We start from the raw sequence: 17475 nt of genomic DNA, 5'->3' as shown, positions 1-17475 counted from the left end.
CCCAGTCACCTAAGCTGGGCCTTCTAGGTGCTCCTCTGTGTGGACTGAGTGCACTGTTCTGTTGTAGTTGAGCCTTGGTTGCTACTGGAATCACTGGGAGGAATTGACATCCCCGGCCAATCAGCTGTTGAGGACCAGCTGCAACTACAGCCAAAGAGCTGCTGTACTGGAGACACCCCTATGGAGCAGGATTTATGTCAGTGGAGCTTTGGTGTTCACCAAGTGCGCCCCTTGAGCGTATCACTTGTGGATGTGGTAGGGTTGTAATCCAGCGTGGTTGAGTCTGACCACCAGGTGCACTGTCTCGGGACTCCTGGGAGGTGCACAGTCAGCCTCTGCCAGTGCCTTGCCTAGGGCCACCCAGCATGAGCTACACAGCAAACTGTAGATGGCTCCTACTTGTGCTGGGCTTGGGGTTGTCCAGGAGAGGCCAAGCGATGAGCCAATGCAGGCTGTCACTAGTGCGAGGCCTGGGGCCACTTACCAAGCCATATGGGGCACGCTGCTGCTTGTTTGAGAGATTTTAGGAAAGTCCTAAGCCCAGGGCTCGAGAGGCCACTTGCGCAGAAAAGCCCCTGGAAATGGCTTGGATGAGCCTGCAAGCAGGGAGGGGCGGGGCCTCTGGGAATCACCAGGGCAGGGCCAAAGGTGTGAGTCAGGTGCTGGAGATTCAAATATGGCACTTGCCTGCCGGCTGTGTGCAGGGCAGACTCGCCAAAGGAGCAATGGCCTCTGCCAGCTCTTCTGCCTGGGAGAAAGCTGCCCCTCCACCTCTCACCCGTTTTTCAGGCAGGTTAGTGCCTCCTCAAGTGTCCCAGGTGCCTTTCAAGCTGCTCCCCGGTGCTGGGGCTCAGAGGGAGCACGTCCGAGTAAGTCTGTGTGCGGGCCCTTTAAGAGGAGCTGCTGGGGCTCCCACAGCCTCTGCGACCCTCAGAAACAGTCCCTGCTGGTTTCACAGCCTGGAGTTGTGGGGATGTCTCTTCCTGGCCCTAGAGCCCTGGGCTGGGGGCCTGCTGTGGGGCTGGGAACCCTCACTCCTCCAGGAAACCCCCACTGCCGAGATTCCCTCCCGGGTTTCAACTGTGGCACTGGGTGTGGGCCCGTGGCCGCGTCTCTGCGATTCAGCCCCCATTGGCCCGTGCCCCTGCCCCTCCTACCACTCTCGATGCTCCTTCAGTTCCCTGATTGTAGGGCTTCTATTCAGCCAGATTTCAGGAGGCTCTGAGTGATGGTGGTTCTGTACTTTAGTTGTAATTTTGATGTGGTTGTGGGAGGCGGCGGGTGCAGCTGTTACCTATGCCGCCATCTTGTTTTCCTTTCACAAGCTCTCTTTTTCTTTCTTTCTTTTTTTAATCCTCACCTGAGGATATTTTCTCCATTGATTTTGGCACAAAGCTAGCACAGAGCTATCAGAAATAAAGAATAAAAATGGCTATAGGAAATCCTCATACATTACCCTAAAGGTAAATGGACTAAATTCATCAATAAAGAGGCAAAGAATAGCAGAGTGGATCAAAAAACAAACCCCGACCATATGCTGCCTTCAAGAGACACAGCTAAGCTGCAAAGACAAAGACAGATTCCGAGTGAAAGGGTGGAAAATGATTCTTCAAGCAAGTAACAGCCACAGAAAAGCAGGTGTAACCATACTTATATCAGACAAAATAGATTTCAAGATAACAAAAGTAAAAAAGAGACAAAGATGAACATTTTATAATGATAAAGGGGACACTATATTAAGAAGATATAACACTTCTCAGGGGAGTGGATAAAAAACTGTGGGACATATACACTATGGAATACTACGCATCTATAGAGAAGGATATCGTACCCTTTGGGGCAGTATGGATGGACCTGGAGAATATTATGCTAAGTGAATTAAGCCAGGCAGAGAAAGACAAACATCACATCACCTCACTTATATGTGGAAACTAAAGAACTTAATAAAATGATGAACAGAAGAGATTCAATGACATGGAAGCATGAGTCAGACTGATGTATGTCAGAGGGATGGAGAAGGGTGGGTGGGTGGAGGGGGAGAGATTAACCAAAGCATTTATGTGCATATATTCACAACACAAGGACACGAACAAAGGTGTGGAGAGGGACTGGGGAGTGGGATGGGATGGAGTGGAATGGGTCATTGGGGAGAAAAGGGGACATTTGTAATATTTTAAACAAAAATAAATACATAAATAAATAATTTTAAAAATGTATATATATGCACCCAATCAAAAACACTGAAATATAGAAAGCAAATACTCACAGAATTAAAGAAATAAATAGATAAAAACACATTCATAGTTGGGGACCTTAATCATTGACAATTCTAGATACATCATCCAAACAGAAAAATCAATAAAGAAATATTGGCCTTAAATGACATACTAGACCAAATGGACATAACTGACATTTACAGAGCCTTTCATCCCAGAACATCAGATTATACATTCTTCTCTAATGCACAGAGACCATTTTCAAGGATAGACCATATGTTGGGGCACAAAACTAGCCTCAACAAATTCAAGAAGACTGAAATTATACCAAGCATATTCTCTGACCATGATGCCTTGAAATTAGAAATCAACTGCAAAAAGGAAGTAAAGAAACCCAAAAATATGTGAAGATAAACAACATACTACTAAAAAATGACTGGGTCAAAGAGGAAATAAAAGGAGATCAAAAGATATAAAGAGACAAATAAGAATGGCAATACGATATATCAAAACTTCTAGGATGAAGCAAAAGCAGTTTATAAGAGGAATTTACATACTTTCAAGCCTATCTCAAGAAACAAGAGAAATACCAAGTAAACAATCTAACATGACATTCTTAAGTACTAGAAAATGAAAAACAAAAGCAACCCAAAGTCAGCAGAAGAAAGGGAATCATAAAAATTACAGCAGAATTGAATGAAATAGAGAACAAAAAGACTATACAAAAAATTAATACAACAAAGAGCTGGTTCTTTGAAAAGATTAATAAAATTGATAAACCACTGGCTAGACTTATGAAGGAAAGAAGAGTAAAAGATCCATATAAACAAAATCAGAAATGAAAGAGAACTTACTACAGACATCACAGATGTACAACGGATTATACTAGAATACTATGAAAGACTATATGCTACCAAATTCAATAACCTAAAAGAAATGGCTAAGTTCCTAAAAGCATATAACCTCTCTAGAGTAAATCATGAAGAATTAGAAAATCTAAGTAGACCAATCAGCCATGAGGAAATCAAAACCACCATAAAAAAACCTCTCAAAAAATAAAAGTCCAGGACCAGATGGCTTCACCAGTGAATTCTACCAAACAGTCAAAGAAAATGTGATACCTATCCTTCTCAAACTCTTCCAAAAAACTGATGAAGAGGCAATACTTCCCAAGACATTTTATGAGGCCAACATAAGCCTGATAGCAAAAAAAGTGGCAAGGATAACACACACACACACACACACACACACACACACACACACACACAGAGACCACTATCTCTGATGAATACAGATGCAAAAATCCAAAACAAATACTAGCAAGTAAAAAAAATACATTAAAAAAATAATACATCACGATCTAGGGGGTTTCATTCTAGGGGCACAAGGACGGTTCAATATACTCAAATTAATTAATGTAATACACATTAACAAAAAAAAGGATAAAAATCATACGATCTTATCAATAGATGCAGAAAAAGCATTTGATAAGATATAACATCCATTTATGATTAAAACACTCGATAAAATAGAAATAGAAGGACTATACCTCAACATAATAAAGGCCATATATGACAAACCTTAAGCGAATATCATACTCAATAATGACAAACTAAAAGTTTGTCCTCGCCCAGCCAGGCATGGCTCAGCAGTTGAGTGTCGACCTAGGATCCAGGCGGTCGGGGTTCGATTTCCAGTCAGGACACATGCCCGGGTTTCGGGCTCGATCCCCAGTTGGGGGCATGCAGGAGGCAGCCGATCAATGACTCTCTCATCACTGATGTTTCTATCTCTCTCTCTCCCTCCTCTCCTTTCCTCTCTCTGAAATCAATAAAGACATACTAAAAAAAAAAAGAAGTTTGTCCTCTAAAATCTTGAACAAGACAGAAATGCTGACTCTCAACATTCTTATTCAACATAGTTCTGGAAATCCTAGCTAGAGCAATAAGGCAAGAGAAAGAAATAAAAGGCACACAGATTGGGAATGAAAAGTAAAAATGTAACTTTTTGCAGATGACATGATTCTGTACATAGAAAACCCTAAGGACTTCACCAAAAAACTATTAGAAACAATAAACAAATGCAGTTAAGTTTCAGGATACAAAATCAATGTACAAAAATCCACTACTCTCTTCTATATTAACAATGAAACTTCAGAAAAAGAAATGAAAAAAAATTTGTTTTGTATTTGCAACAAGAATAAACTACCTAGGAATAAACTTAACAAAGGATGTGAAAGACCTATAAACTGAAAATCACAAAGCATTTAAAAAGAAATCGAAAAGACATAACGAAATGGAAAGATAATCCATGTTCATGTATTGGAAGAATCAACATACTTAACATTGCTTACTCAAAGCAATATATAGATTTAATGCAACCCTCATCAAAATACCAATGTCATTTTTTAAAGGAATAGAACAAAAACTCATCAGATTTGTACGGAACCACAAAAGACCTTTAATAGCCAAAACAATCCTGAGAAAAAAGAATGAAGCTGGAGGTATCACAGTGCCTGACTTCAAATTATACTACAGAGCTGTGATAATCAAAACAGCATGTATTGGCAGAAATACAGACACACAGGTCAATGGAATAGAATTGAGCGCCCAGATATAAAAACACATGTATGTGTGCTAATGTTCGACAAATGAGCCAGGAACACACAATGAAGAAAGCCTCTTCAATAAATGGTGCTGGGAAAATTGGAAAGCAACATGCAAAAGAATGAAACTAGATTACAGTTTGTCTCCATGTACAAAAATTAATTCAAAATGGATCAAAGTCCTAAATATAAGATCTGAAACAATAAATTACATAGAAGAAAACATAGGTACTAAACTTACAGACCTTGGTCATAGAGGACATTTTATAAACTTGACCCCAAAGGCAAGGGAATAAAGGCAAAAATAAATGAATGGGACTATATCAAACTAAAAGCCTTCTGCACAGCAAAAGAAACAGACAATAAAACAAAGAGGCAGCTGATCCAAAGGAAGATGATATTTGCAAACAAAAGCTCTGAAAAAGGTTTAATTTCCAAAATATATAAAGAATTCATAAAACTCAACACCAAACAAATAAATGATCCAATCAAAAAGGGAACAGGAGACCTGAACAGACACCTCTCCCAAGAAGACATACAAACAGCCAACAGATATATGAAGAGATGCTCGACTTCACTAGCAATTAAGGAAATTCGAATCAAAACTATAATGAGATACCACCTCACACCTGTTAGAACGGCTATTATCAATAAGACAAGTAATAACATGTGTTGAAGATGCTGTGGAGAAAAGGGAACCCTCATTCACTGCTGGTGGGAATGCAGACTATGGAACACAGTCTGATGGTTTCTTAGAGAGTTAAGAATAGAGTTACCAGCCCTGGCTTGTGTGGCTCAGTTGGTTGGAGTGTCATCCTGTATACCAAGAAATGGTGGGTTAGATTCTTGGTCAGGGCACATACACAGGTTATGGGTTCAATCCCTGGTCGGGGCACATGTGGGAGGCAAATGATTGATGTTTCTCTCTCACATTGATGCTTCTCTTTCTCTCTCTCTCTCTTTCTCTCTCTCTCTCTCCCTTCTCCCTCCCTCCCTGTCTCTGTCGCTCTCTCCCTTCCTCTTTCTAAATATCATTAAAAAAAAGAATGGCATTATCATAGAACCCAGCAATCCCTTTCTTGGACATATAAACAAAAAACTCGAAAACACGTATTTGCAAAGATATATGTTCTACATTCACTGCAGCATTATTCACAGTGGCAAAGACATGGAGACAACCAATGTGTCCTGCGACAGAGGACTGGATAAAGATGTGGTACACATACACAATGGAATACTACTCAGCCATAAAGAAAAGATGAAACACTGCCATTTGTGACAACATGGATGGACTTTGAAAATATTATGCTAAGTGACATACGTCAGTCAGAAAAATCTAAGAACAATATGATTTCCTCACATGTGGGATATAAAACTGAAACTCATGGACACAAACAGAAGTGTGGTGGTTGCCAGAGGAAAGGGGGTGGAGAGGGCTTAATATATGGTGACAGAAGATGGTTTGACTTTGGGTGGTGAGTGCACAGTGCAACATACAGATCTTTTATCACAGAAATGTACACTTGAAAATTATCTGATTCTGTTAACCAATGTCACCCCAACAAATTTAATAATTAAAAAAAACCCTAAGAATTTAATCAATGATGTAAAAGACCAGTACTTGCATATTTATACAATGAAGAAACTGAAGAATATACAAATAAATGGAAGCATATATTGTGTTCAAGGATATAAAGAATTAACACCATTAAAGTGTCCATACCACCCAAAGCAATCTATAGATTCAACACAATTCTTATCAAAATATCAATGGTGTATTTCACAGAACTAGAATAATACAAAAATTTATATCGAACCACAAAAGGTCCTGAATAGCCTCAGCAATCTTAATAAAGAAGAAGAAAGTTGGAGGTATCATGCTACCTGATATCAAATTATACTGCAAAGCTCTAGTAATCAAAACATCATGATACTGCCCAGCCGGGCGTTGCTCAGCAGTTGAGCATTGACCTAGGACCCAGGAGATTGCAGTTCAATTCCCAGTCAGGGCACATGCCTGGGTTGCGGGCTTGATCCCCTGGGGGCATGCAGGAGGCAGCCGATCAATGACGACTCTCTCATCATTGATGTTTCTATCTCTCTCTCCTTCTCCCTTCCTCTCTCTGAAATCAATAAAGATATATTTAAAAAAACAAAACCCAAAACATCATGATAATGGCATAAAAACAGACACATAGGTCAGTGGAACAGAACAAAGAACCCAAAAACAAACCCATGCCTACATGGTCAATTAGTATTTGACAAAGCAGGCAAGATCATATAATGAGGTAAAGACAGTCTATTCAATAAATGGTGTTGGGAAAATTGGATACACGAAAAAAATTAAACTAGATTACCTTCTAACAACATATACAAGAATAAACTCAAAATGAATTAAAGACTTAAACATAAGACTTGAAGTCATAAAACTCCTAGAAGGAAACACAGGAAGTAAAATCTCTGACATTTCTCCTAGCAACATTTTTCTGATATTATCTCCTCAAGCAAGGGAAACAAAAGAAAAAATAAACAAATGAGACTACATCAAACTAAAAAGTTTTTGCACAGCAAAGGATCCCATCAACAAAACAAAAAGACAACCTAATGAATGGGAGAACATATTCGCCAATGACACATCGGATAAGGGGTTAATATCCAAAATTTATAAAGAACTCATACAACCCAACACCAAAAAATCTCCAACAATCCAATTTAAAAATGGGCAGAGGACCTGAATAGACACTTCTTCAAAGAGGACACAGAGATGGTAAACACACATATATGAAAAGATGCTCAACATCACAAATCATGAGAGAAATGCAAATGAAAACCACAATGAGATATCACCTCATACCTGTCAGAATGCTATAAATCAACAAACAAGTGTTGGTGAAGATATGGAGAAAAGGGAACCTTCGTGCACTGTTATAGGTGGGAATGCAGATTGGTACAGCCACTATGGAAAACCGTATGGAAATTCCTCAAAAAATTTAAAATGGAACTACCTTATGACCCAGTGATTCCACTTCTGAGAATATATCTGAAGAAACCCAAGAGACTAATTTGAAAGAATATGTGCACCCCTATGTTCACTGCAGCGTTATTTACAATAGCCAAGCCTATGGAAGCAACCCAAGCGCCCAGCAATAGATGAGTGGATAAAAAAGCTGTCGTACATATATACAATGGAATATTACTTGGCCATAAAAAAGAATGAAATCTTATCATTTGGGACAGTATGGATGGACCTGGAGACCATTATGTTAAGTGAAGTATAAAAAAGCTGTGGTACACACACACACACACACACACACACGCACACACACACACTGAAATATTACTCAGCCATAAAAAAGAATGAGACCTTACCATTTGTGACAGCATGGATGGACCTAGAGGGGATTATGTTAAGTGAAGTAAATCAGAGAAAGGCAAGTACCATATGATTTCGCTTATATGTGGAATCTAAACAACAATATAAATGAAAAAACAAACAGACTCATAGATACAGAGAACAGGCTGACGGTTGCCAGAGGGCAGCAGGCTTGGGGGACAGAAACACAAATTGGTAGTTACAAAACAGTCAAGGGGGATATAAACTATGTATGGTGCCAGGCGGGTACTGGAATATATCAGAGGGACCACTTTGTAAAGTATATGACTGTCTAACCAGTATGCTGTATATACGAAACTAATACAAAAATAATATTGAAAAACAGGTAAAACAGAATTATGTTGTAATTTGGCAATTGGACTCCTCTTTATATATTTAGAAGAACTGAAAGCAGAGACCCAAACAGACACTTGTACACCCACGTTCACAACAGCATTATTCAAAACAGCCAAAAGGTTATAACAATCCAAGTGTTCATCAGCAGATGGCTAAATAAATGTGGTATATATACACAATGAATATTAGTCAGCCATGAAAAGGAATAAAATTCTGATACATGTTAAAACATATAAACATTATACTAAGTATAATAAGGCACACAAAAGGAAAACTAGTGTTTGTCTTCCACTTAGAGGTACCTAGAATAGGTAAATTTACAGGAAGGAAGTAGAACAGGTTATCAGACACTGGAGGAGCAGAATGGGGAGTTATTGTTTAATGGGAATGGAACTTTTGTTTGAGAAGATGAAGTTCTGGAGAGGAATGGTAGTGGTGGCTGCCCAACATGGGGAATATACTTAATGGTACTGAGCTGTACACTAACGGTTAAAATGGTAAATTTTGCTATATATGTCTCACCTCAATTTAGAGACACTAAAAAAATTCAGCAGAAAAAATACATGTTAAGTTCTACTTAGTGCCAAATAAGGAGATTTCCTCAACTCCTCTGGGGAGGCAGTATAGTGTGGTGCAGTGTTTGAGGTGACAGGTCTTGAATGAAGCTGCACTGATCAAGTTCAATCCTGACTCTATTCTTTGTAGCTGTGTGACCTAAGGCAAGCTGCTTCATCCCTCTAGTTAGTCTCCATATCTAAAGGAAGATAATGGTATCTTTCTCATAGGATTGTTGTGATGATTAATGAGTTAATTCACAAACAGCATTATGGCCCTTAGAATGAATTAATTCATACAAAGCACTGATGCACAGAGATCAATAAGAATGAACTCATCGTTTGTTAGTAGTGACCTAAACCCACCAGTCACACCTCCATGAAATGCCTTTAATCTGAATCTATTTTTGGTGTTCAAATTCCAAAAATTTTCTAGTACTAATTCATAAATTCTCAGGTATACATGATCAGAAATAAGTTTTATCATTTTATTTTGATTTGTCAGCTCTATGTACTTTCCTAATCTCTATAGCTGAACCTTGAACAACACAGGTTTGAACTGCATGCATCCATTTATATGAAGATTTTTTTCAATAAATACTGTTACATGTATTTTCTCTAGCTTATTGTATTGTAAGAATACAGTATATAATACATGTAACATACAAAATATGTTAATTGACTGTTTATGTTATTGGTAAGGCTTCTGGTTAACTGTAGGTTATCTTTAGTAGTTAAGTTTTTGGGGAGTCAAAACTTATACATGGATTTTTGACTGCACGGAGGGGGAATGAGGGTCAGCATCCCATGTTACTCAAGGGTCAACTGTAGATTTCAGAGGGTAGCAGGAAACATTTATACATTATACATCCTTCACTGTCCCTTCCCTCCACATATCACTACTTTGCACAATGAAGAGCTCCTTCAATTTACTCTAAGCCATGTGCATTTGTTATTCAAAGATGCAGCCACTTAAATTTACAGTAGGTTCACAGTGGTTTGTTTGCTCTAAAATTCATACTAGGCACTCATTTCTGTTATACATTTCTACGTAAAATTTGCAAAAATATTTTTTCTCAAAGGAACATTATATACTTACCAACTGAAGATAGAAATCAGTAGGACTATTTATATGACAAACCATAACTGAAACATCTGTCATTTCTTTAGGCAAAATAGGTGGATGATAGTGTAAAATCATATTTTTTTCAGAATGACTTCTTGGTGAGTGTGACCTAAACCTGATTAAAAGAATAATTAAAAGCATAAGCAGGAGCCATTTTCTTGAGGTCTCTCCATCTCAGTGACTTGATCTGAAGAAAGGACATGTACATATATTGATTTGTCTACCAAGTATTCCACTTCCAATTTCTCTCTTCTAACTTATAACACTTCATGTACTGTCTCCAATTATCAAACCAGGTTAAATAAGACATCAAGTCTCAAAATTCAATAATTAACCTTCAAATTGGTGTTGGAGCATTTTTGAGCTGGACCTGTAAGTTCTACTCAGAGTCTAAGTTTCTACTCTTTTGGCTGAACTGGTAACCACTCTGTGGTAGCAGTCGGTGAGGAGAGCTGAGGGTTTTCAATGTGTCCTTCCAGCTCCCAGACTCTACTTTTTTTCAGAATGGAACCTACTTGGTTCACTTCGAGAGTCTTGTAATTGCTCAGGACAGAAAGTTAGTATCTTCCCCTTATCTCTGTGGTAACTTAGTCATCTTTGTTCATCAGAGATGAGGGAGGAAAGGAACTTAGAGTACCCATTCTAGATTCACATCTTAAATACAGAGTAGTTAGAAAATTCAAATTAGGGACTGTTAAATTACAATTCTTGAAACCCTAGTGTACTTGCTTGTGAACTTATCAAGAGTATAAAAAACGTTCAGTAACTACAAATAGTTTCTCTATTTCCTTAAATAAAAATGATCTGAATGTAGTTTTCACAGACGATTGTAATTAGAAAACTTGACAGCAATATTTTTAACCTCTTACAAGAGTATGATGAAGATCACTTTGGAGGCCATAGTTTTTAAAAGTAAAATCTGCTATTCCAACTTATAGTTATAATCTCAAAAAATATTTAAGGTTTAATAAATTACCTACCTGGCCAGTTCCATAAAAACTAATGCATCTCTAAGAGACACAGGCATGTCACTGCTTATTTTATTTGTTGGTGGTTTCTGCAGATCTACAATAAGCACACCATCTTCTTCTCTAAAAACTTTCATTAAAACAGCCTTGTTATTCACCATTTTCAAAAATTCTACTTTAGCTTCTTCTCCCCAAGCTTCATTCTGTGTAAAAAGTTAAATTCAATGTACTTAGTAATTATAATTAGTTCTAATGTTACAATACTCTGGATTTAGCTTTATACCAACCAAAGTCTGCAAATCTGAGCAGAGGCACTGAGCCAACCACAGAAATTTAGTAGCTGGGGCCACAAACCTAAGGACAGTCTTAGGGATGCATGGAGTGTGGGTCATACTTTGATTTATAAGTATTGTCTCAAGGTTCCATAGTTATTGCACTTCAGGACTTAGTTTTACTTCTGAATATTAGTATGAAGTTTATAAATATTTCAAAATAAAACAAGTATTAGATATGAATTTTCCACTTAAACAATAAAAATTCGAAAGGTAATTTTTGAGGTATAATGAAAGCCATGTAATACAATCAAGATATTTCTAATCATCACCAGTTAACTTAGTTTTCATTACTAGCAATATATGAGGTATATGCTACTTAAAATAAAGAAAAATATTCACCTATTGGAAAAAGGTTTTTTAAGTTGATATTTGAAATTTTAAGTATCAAAACCTAAAGTAAAATTTGAGGATCAAAAGTACACACTCCTTAAAAACAAAAAATAAAACATCTTTCTAAAGATTTCATGAGTATAAAAGTAAAGCCTACTCCAAATAAAATAATTTAAATTTTTTTGTTACCATTTTGAGGAAAACACCAGTCTACTATTTTTATATTTCCTCCTAGTTTTTATTCATTCTTTCAAATATCTGCTGAATGTCTACCATGTGTTAGGTAATTTGCTATGTGTCTAGAGTACAGTGATGAGCAAAGACAGACTCCTGCTTTTGTAGATTTTGTAAATATAACTGCTTGACATACATTCTTACACACAATCCCTATCCCCTAGGAGTTTGCAGATATTCATAAATAATACAAAGCAGAATGCCATATGGGCTATAGGTAGAGTAATAAAGTGACACAGAAACAGTGAAGAAATGTACACAAACACAAACCACACATTTTATTTTTCCATACTTATTTGACTCCAAAACTTAGTGGTTTACTTGGATATTTCACCTATCACTTTGTTCATCTATGCTTATTCAACTAAATTTCCCACTAAGAACGTTTCCAGTTGTGGAAACTGAAGTTTGTCTCCTTTTTCATTGGCACCTATAAGATTATTATGCAAAATGTATTTACCAGATTGTCTTAAACCTACACTCAGCAATCTGACTGACAATACCCAGCTAAAACTGGAACACTAGCCCCTGAAGAAGAAAGCATAATTTCAGTTTCACTTACTGAATTCTGTGGAACAATGTCCTTCAGTGAGCATGGCTGTGCTAATGGTTGGAAGTCTTTTAGCAGCCCTTCAATATATGGTTCAGACTTCCTTAGGACCAGACATAAGTCATTTAGTATTATATGTTGCTCAGCAATGTGTTCTGATCTCACATGGGTATCACCAACTCTAGGAAGAATTCCAGTAACATTTTTTGAAAACAATGCTTCAAACCCAAACTTGCTTTCCCTCATAAAAGTTATGCATTTCTAAGGATACTCTCCTTAAGCTAAATCTTCTAGAAAGTTATATTCTAATTCATACTTCCTTACAATATAGATTTAATCTAGCTTTTATAAATTCAGACACTGTTTATAGAATTCTCAATTGCCTTTACCTTAGTTGTCTTTCATATATTTATTCACTTTAAACATAAAGGGATAATGATGCCCCCAAGCAGAAATCTATTTATTTATAAAGCTATGACAATTAACTAATTAGTGACCATGCTGTAAATGTTGGTCCTTATTACACAAACATTTTCAGTTTGTTTTATTTTCCTAGAACATTTTTGAATATCTAGAGTGAGCTAAACACTATACCATTTTAACATGCATTAATAAAATTATAGAAACCTGATTAAAATTTTTACTCAATCATCCTGCGGCTAACTGTAACACTTTATTTTAAAGGAACTATTTTTATGCATCATTCTCCTGTTTTAAAGCAACAAAGAAGAGTACTTAAGTTTGGATACATCAGAAAGCTCCTTTTCCAAGCTCCCCATCTGGTAACACTGATAAATGATAATACTTTACTAATTTAGTAATTAGTAAGATAAACTACAGAGGAAAATAAAAAGTATATGCCTTGGAAATGAAAAAATATAAACTATTCCTCTCTACCCTTTCCCACTTCCTTTATTCTTTAGTATCTGCCCCCTCCTCAATCACAAATGTTTCCAAGCAGGCCAGGAACATACAATAATTATAAAACATCATACCCTGCAACAATTAGGACTTCAGAATTTCCAAAATCCACCATGAATATTTGTATTAGTGCAACTTCACAGACTGAAAATTTAGTTGGACGACAATGTTTTTTAATAGTTTCATTTTCTATTGGAATTAATTCAGTGATAATTCCTCGACACCACATTCCATTTTCAATACTGCTGACAAATATTGTTGCACCTAAATAATGAGAAAATCATTATCAATGTTTATGGAGAAAGAATACCTAATAAGCTCTAATTTACAAACATGTACATTAGTTTAATCACTAAGAAGTCTTAATTCATTTATCTACTGATGATACAGTATTGTGTCAAGAACTATGGGAAGGATAAAGGTAGTATAGTATGACAGTTTCTGTCACACAGAACCATATGAGCTAAATGGGGAGATAAAAACAAAGAATACTCAGCAGTCACTTTTTTATGAACTATAACAAAGATGAATGACACTCAAGAAAGACAGGCAGCCCAGCCGGGCATGGCTCAGCGGTTGAGCGTCGACCTAGGATCCAGGTGATCGGGGTTTGATTCCCGGTCAGGGCACATGCCCGGGTTGCAGGCTTGATCCCCAGTCGAGGGCGTGCAGGAGACAGCCGATCAATGACTCTCTCATCGATGTTTCTATCTCTCTCTCCCTCGCCTTTCCTGTCTCTGAAATCAATAAAGATATATATATTAAAAAAAAAACAACAAAAATGACAGGCAAATAAATGACTCTAATATATTGTACTTATAACAATAAAGACCTATCCTCATGCATGTACACACATGCCTATCTAGATATATACATACTAAAATCTGTAAAATACTTTGGTAACATAAAAAAGAATCAATTACCTTCTCTTGGTTAGGGGGAGTGACAGTAAAGAAACAATGAAAGGCAGATGTGAAATGACAAAATTAAATTAATACACAGTTGAGTTCAGAGAAGGGGAAGATGAACCAAGGATCTAATAGCAGAGGGATCAGATGAATTACAAATTAATAACTAGGAAAAAAAACAGCAAGGAAGAAAGAAACCTGAATTTGAATGCTTACTATGAGCTCAGCAATGCTCTCAGTATTTTATGTTTGAATTCACTTACTCCCTCAACAAACCTGTGGAGATGGTACTTCCATCATATAGATGAGGAAACCAGGCAAAAAGAGGTTGAAAAGCTAGCCCAACCCACAGGGCTACTTAGAAGAGAGAGGAGGAGAATGCAGGTAGTCTTAAAGCCCATTCTCTTAAAAACTAAGTTACACATCACAGAGAAATTTGGTAAGATCTGATCACTGATTACATATGGAGGGATACTGTATAAGCCTCTCTGTATGCTGATAAAAACAGGGTAGTTGAGAGGCACATCAAGATGGCCTTTTAAAATTTTAAGCTCTACCAAAACATTTGTTTGGCCTTCAGATTGTCGTGGATCCTTCTCTTATGTTTATATACCATGTTACCGATATTAAGTTTTAAACTACATGCTATTAAACCATTCTTTCTTGCAACATATAAGAAAAAAGCCTGTTAAAGCCATTTGTTGTTTTATGTAATGAAGAACAGGTAGGAAAAGGGAACACCCTTCTAAAGTATCATATCACATTTTCCCCTTTATAACTAATTTCTCAAAATATAAATGAGTATTTATTTAGTTTAAAAAATGTACTTATTTATTTATCCTCACCCGAGGATATTTTCCCCATTGCTTTTCAGAGGGAGTGGGAGGGAGGGGGGGGGAGGGAGAAGGGAAGGAGAGGGGGAGAGGGAGAGGGGGAGAGGGAGGGGGAGGGAGGGGGAGAGGGAGAGGGAGATCGATGTGAGAGAGGCACATTGATTGGTTCCTTCCTGCACACACCACGACTGGGGCCAGGAATCAAGCCTGCAACCAAGCAATGTACATGCTCTTGGCTGGAATCAAACCTGGGACCCTTCAGTTCACAGGCCGATGCTCTAATCACTGAGCCAAACCGCTAGAGCATATTTATTTTTTAAATGTTTTTATTGATTTTTTAGAAAGGAAGGGGGAGGGATAGAGAGAGGGAAACATTGATGAGAAAGAAACATCATTGATCGGCTGCCTCCTGCATGCCCCCTACTGGGGATCAAGCCCAAAACCTGGCATGTGCACGGACTAGGAATTGAACCATGACCTCTTGATTCCTGGGTTGATGCTCAACCACTGAGACACACAGTCTGGGCTAAATGAGTATTTAAATCATGTGTACTTACCATGAAATAATAATTATTCTTAACTTAAAACAAAGGATGACTTTTTGGCTTTCTTAGAATATTTTCTGAATGTAAGCTAAGTTCTTTTGTGCACATATTAAATTTTGGAAAATTATTTGCAGCCATAAAAATTAAGTTTGATACTGCACTTCTCTTAGATACTCATAATTTAAGTGTTACTTTTTTGTTTAAAAATTATAAATTTTTGTCAAAAATATATGATGATCTTAGGCTTCTAATACTGTTAAGCTATATAGATGAGCTGAAAGTTAATTACACTTTTAAAGAACTACTATATAAGGCTAAACATAATACTTTTTGGTATTAGTTATATATAGACATTGATTGCTATTAACAGAATGAGAAAAATACTCTATTAGTAAGTCAAACGAATCATAGCTTCATCTTATTACAGAGTATAATCAAATTTAATCAACAGGGTTGTAAGGAAAATATCTGTAATGAAAGCTCAATTATGGCAAATAACACATACCCTAAGAATTAGGAGAGAAGGATGAAGTTTCCCAACTACCCTCCATGAGGCCCTAAGAAATGGATGCTGCCACCCCCTGATTTCATTAAGTGTTTAATGACATCCTCAACATTCACATGTGGATGTCAAGGCATTGTTGGTGCCAGTTTGGCTCAGTGGTCAGTGCATTGGCCCACGGACCGAAGGGTTCCGGGTTCGATTTTGGCCAAGGGCACGTGTCTCGGTTGCAGACTTGATCCCTGGCTCCGGTCGGGGAGCGTGCTGGAGGCAACCAATTGATATGTCTCTCTTACATCTATGTTTCTCTCTCTCCCTTCTACTCTCTCTGAAAAGCAGTGGAAAAAATATCTTCGGATGAGGATTAAAAAACTCCACAAAAAACAAACCAAAACTCATTTTGCTCCAGAATAGTTTTTGTGTATATCTCACTCAGCAGTCAATTTTAATATTTAGCTAACTTACCTAAACAAAATTTAGCTTATGTTAAATAATTCCAAAACTTTTATGCTTGAAGTACCAATCTATATTATAATAAGTTTATATGGGTTGGCCAAATATTACAATATTTACATAAACCTGATATTTTAAGTTGGAGTAATATTTCATTACCTAGCTCCAAAATGTCTGAAGAATCAAGGTGTGAACTCTTATTGCAAAACTGATTTACCATCTTTTCCAATACCGTTGCATCATTTATTTGTGAATACTTCCGAATGTAGAAGTGGCAAGGATGTATTACATGACTTACAAAAACCAGCTCTGGAGAACCTGGATAAGAACATATAAACTGTATTAATACACCATAAATTAGGAAAAAATTTCACCAAAACTGAATGCAATATCCTCTAAAAGAATAGTGTTTTGTGGCATTGCAAATTCTACAACACTTAGGTTCCACAAGTTAGTAACTAAACTGCTAAAACAAATAGATCACACTTTTTATGAATAATTCTTTAGCTATCGTGAATTGCAAATATTTTACTTTACTTGCGAAATTGTTAAATAAGTAGAATTGCAGTTCAAGTGGTAAATTCTAATGTTAGTTATATGCTGTAACTCCTTTGTATTACAACAAAACTTCAGAGTTTGTTTATGAACATCTTTAGAACTCAGAA

General features: G+C 37.0%; 1 protein-coding gene across 1 annotated transcript in view; it reads right to left on the bottom strand.

The window, feature by feature from the left end:
- The window catches only part of RNF17 (ring finger protein 17), a gene marked incomplete at both ends in the record, with an annotated part of 108657 nt that overhangs the window by 56226 nt on the left and 34956 nt on the right, over positions 1-17475 (bottom strand). The window contains 5 exons of the mRNA XM_081126669.1: positions 10205-10346; positions 11212-11402; positions 12661-12829; positions 13644-13833; positions 16970-17128. Of these exons, the coding sequence (XP_080982795.1) occupies positions 10205-10346; positions 11212-11402; positions 12661-12829; positions 13644-13833; positions 16970-17128 (851 nt within the window). The remainder of the gene's footprint in view (positions 1-10204; positions 10347-11211; positions 11403-12660; positions 12830-13643; positions 13834-16969; positions 17129-17475) is intronic.

The sequence above is a fragment of the Miniopterus schreibersii genome, assembly GCF_964146895.1.
Source record: "Miniopterus schreibersii genome assembly, chromosome: 2".
NCBI lineage: Eukaryota > Metazoa > Chordata > Mammalia > Chiroptera > Miniopteridae > Miniopterus > Miniopterus schreibersii.
The sequence above is the reverse complement of the archived record's forward strand: the minus strand, read 5'-3'. Positions and strand labels throughout refer to the sequence as shown.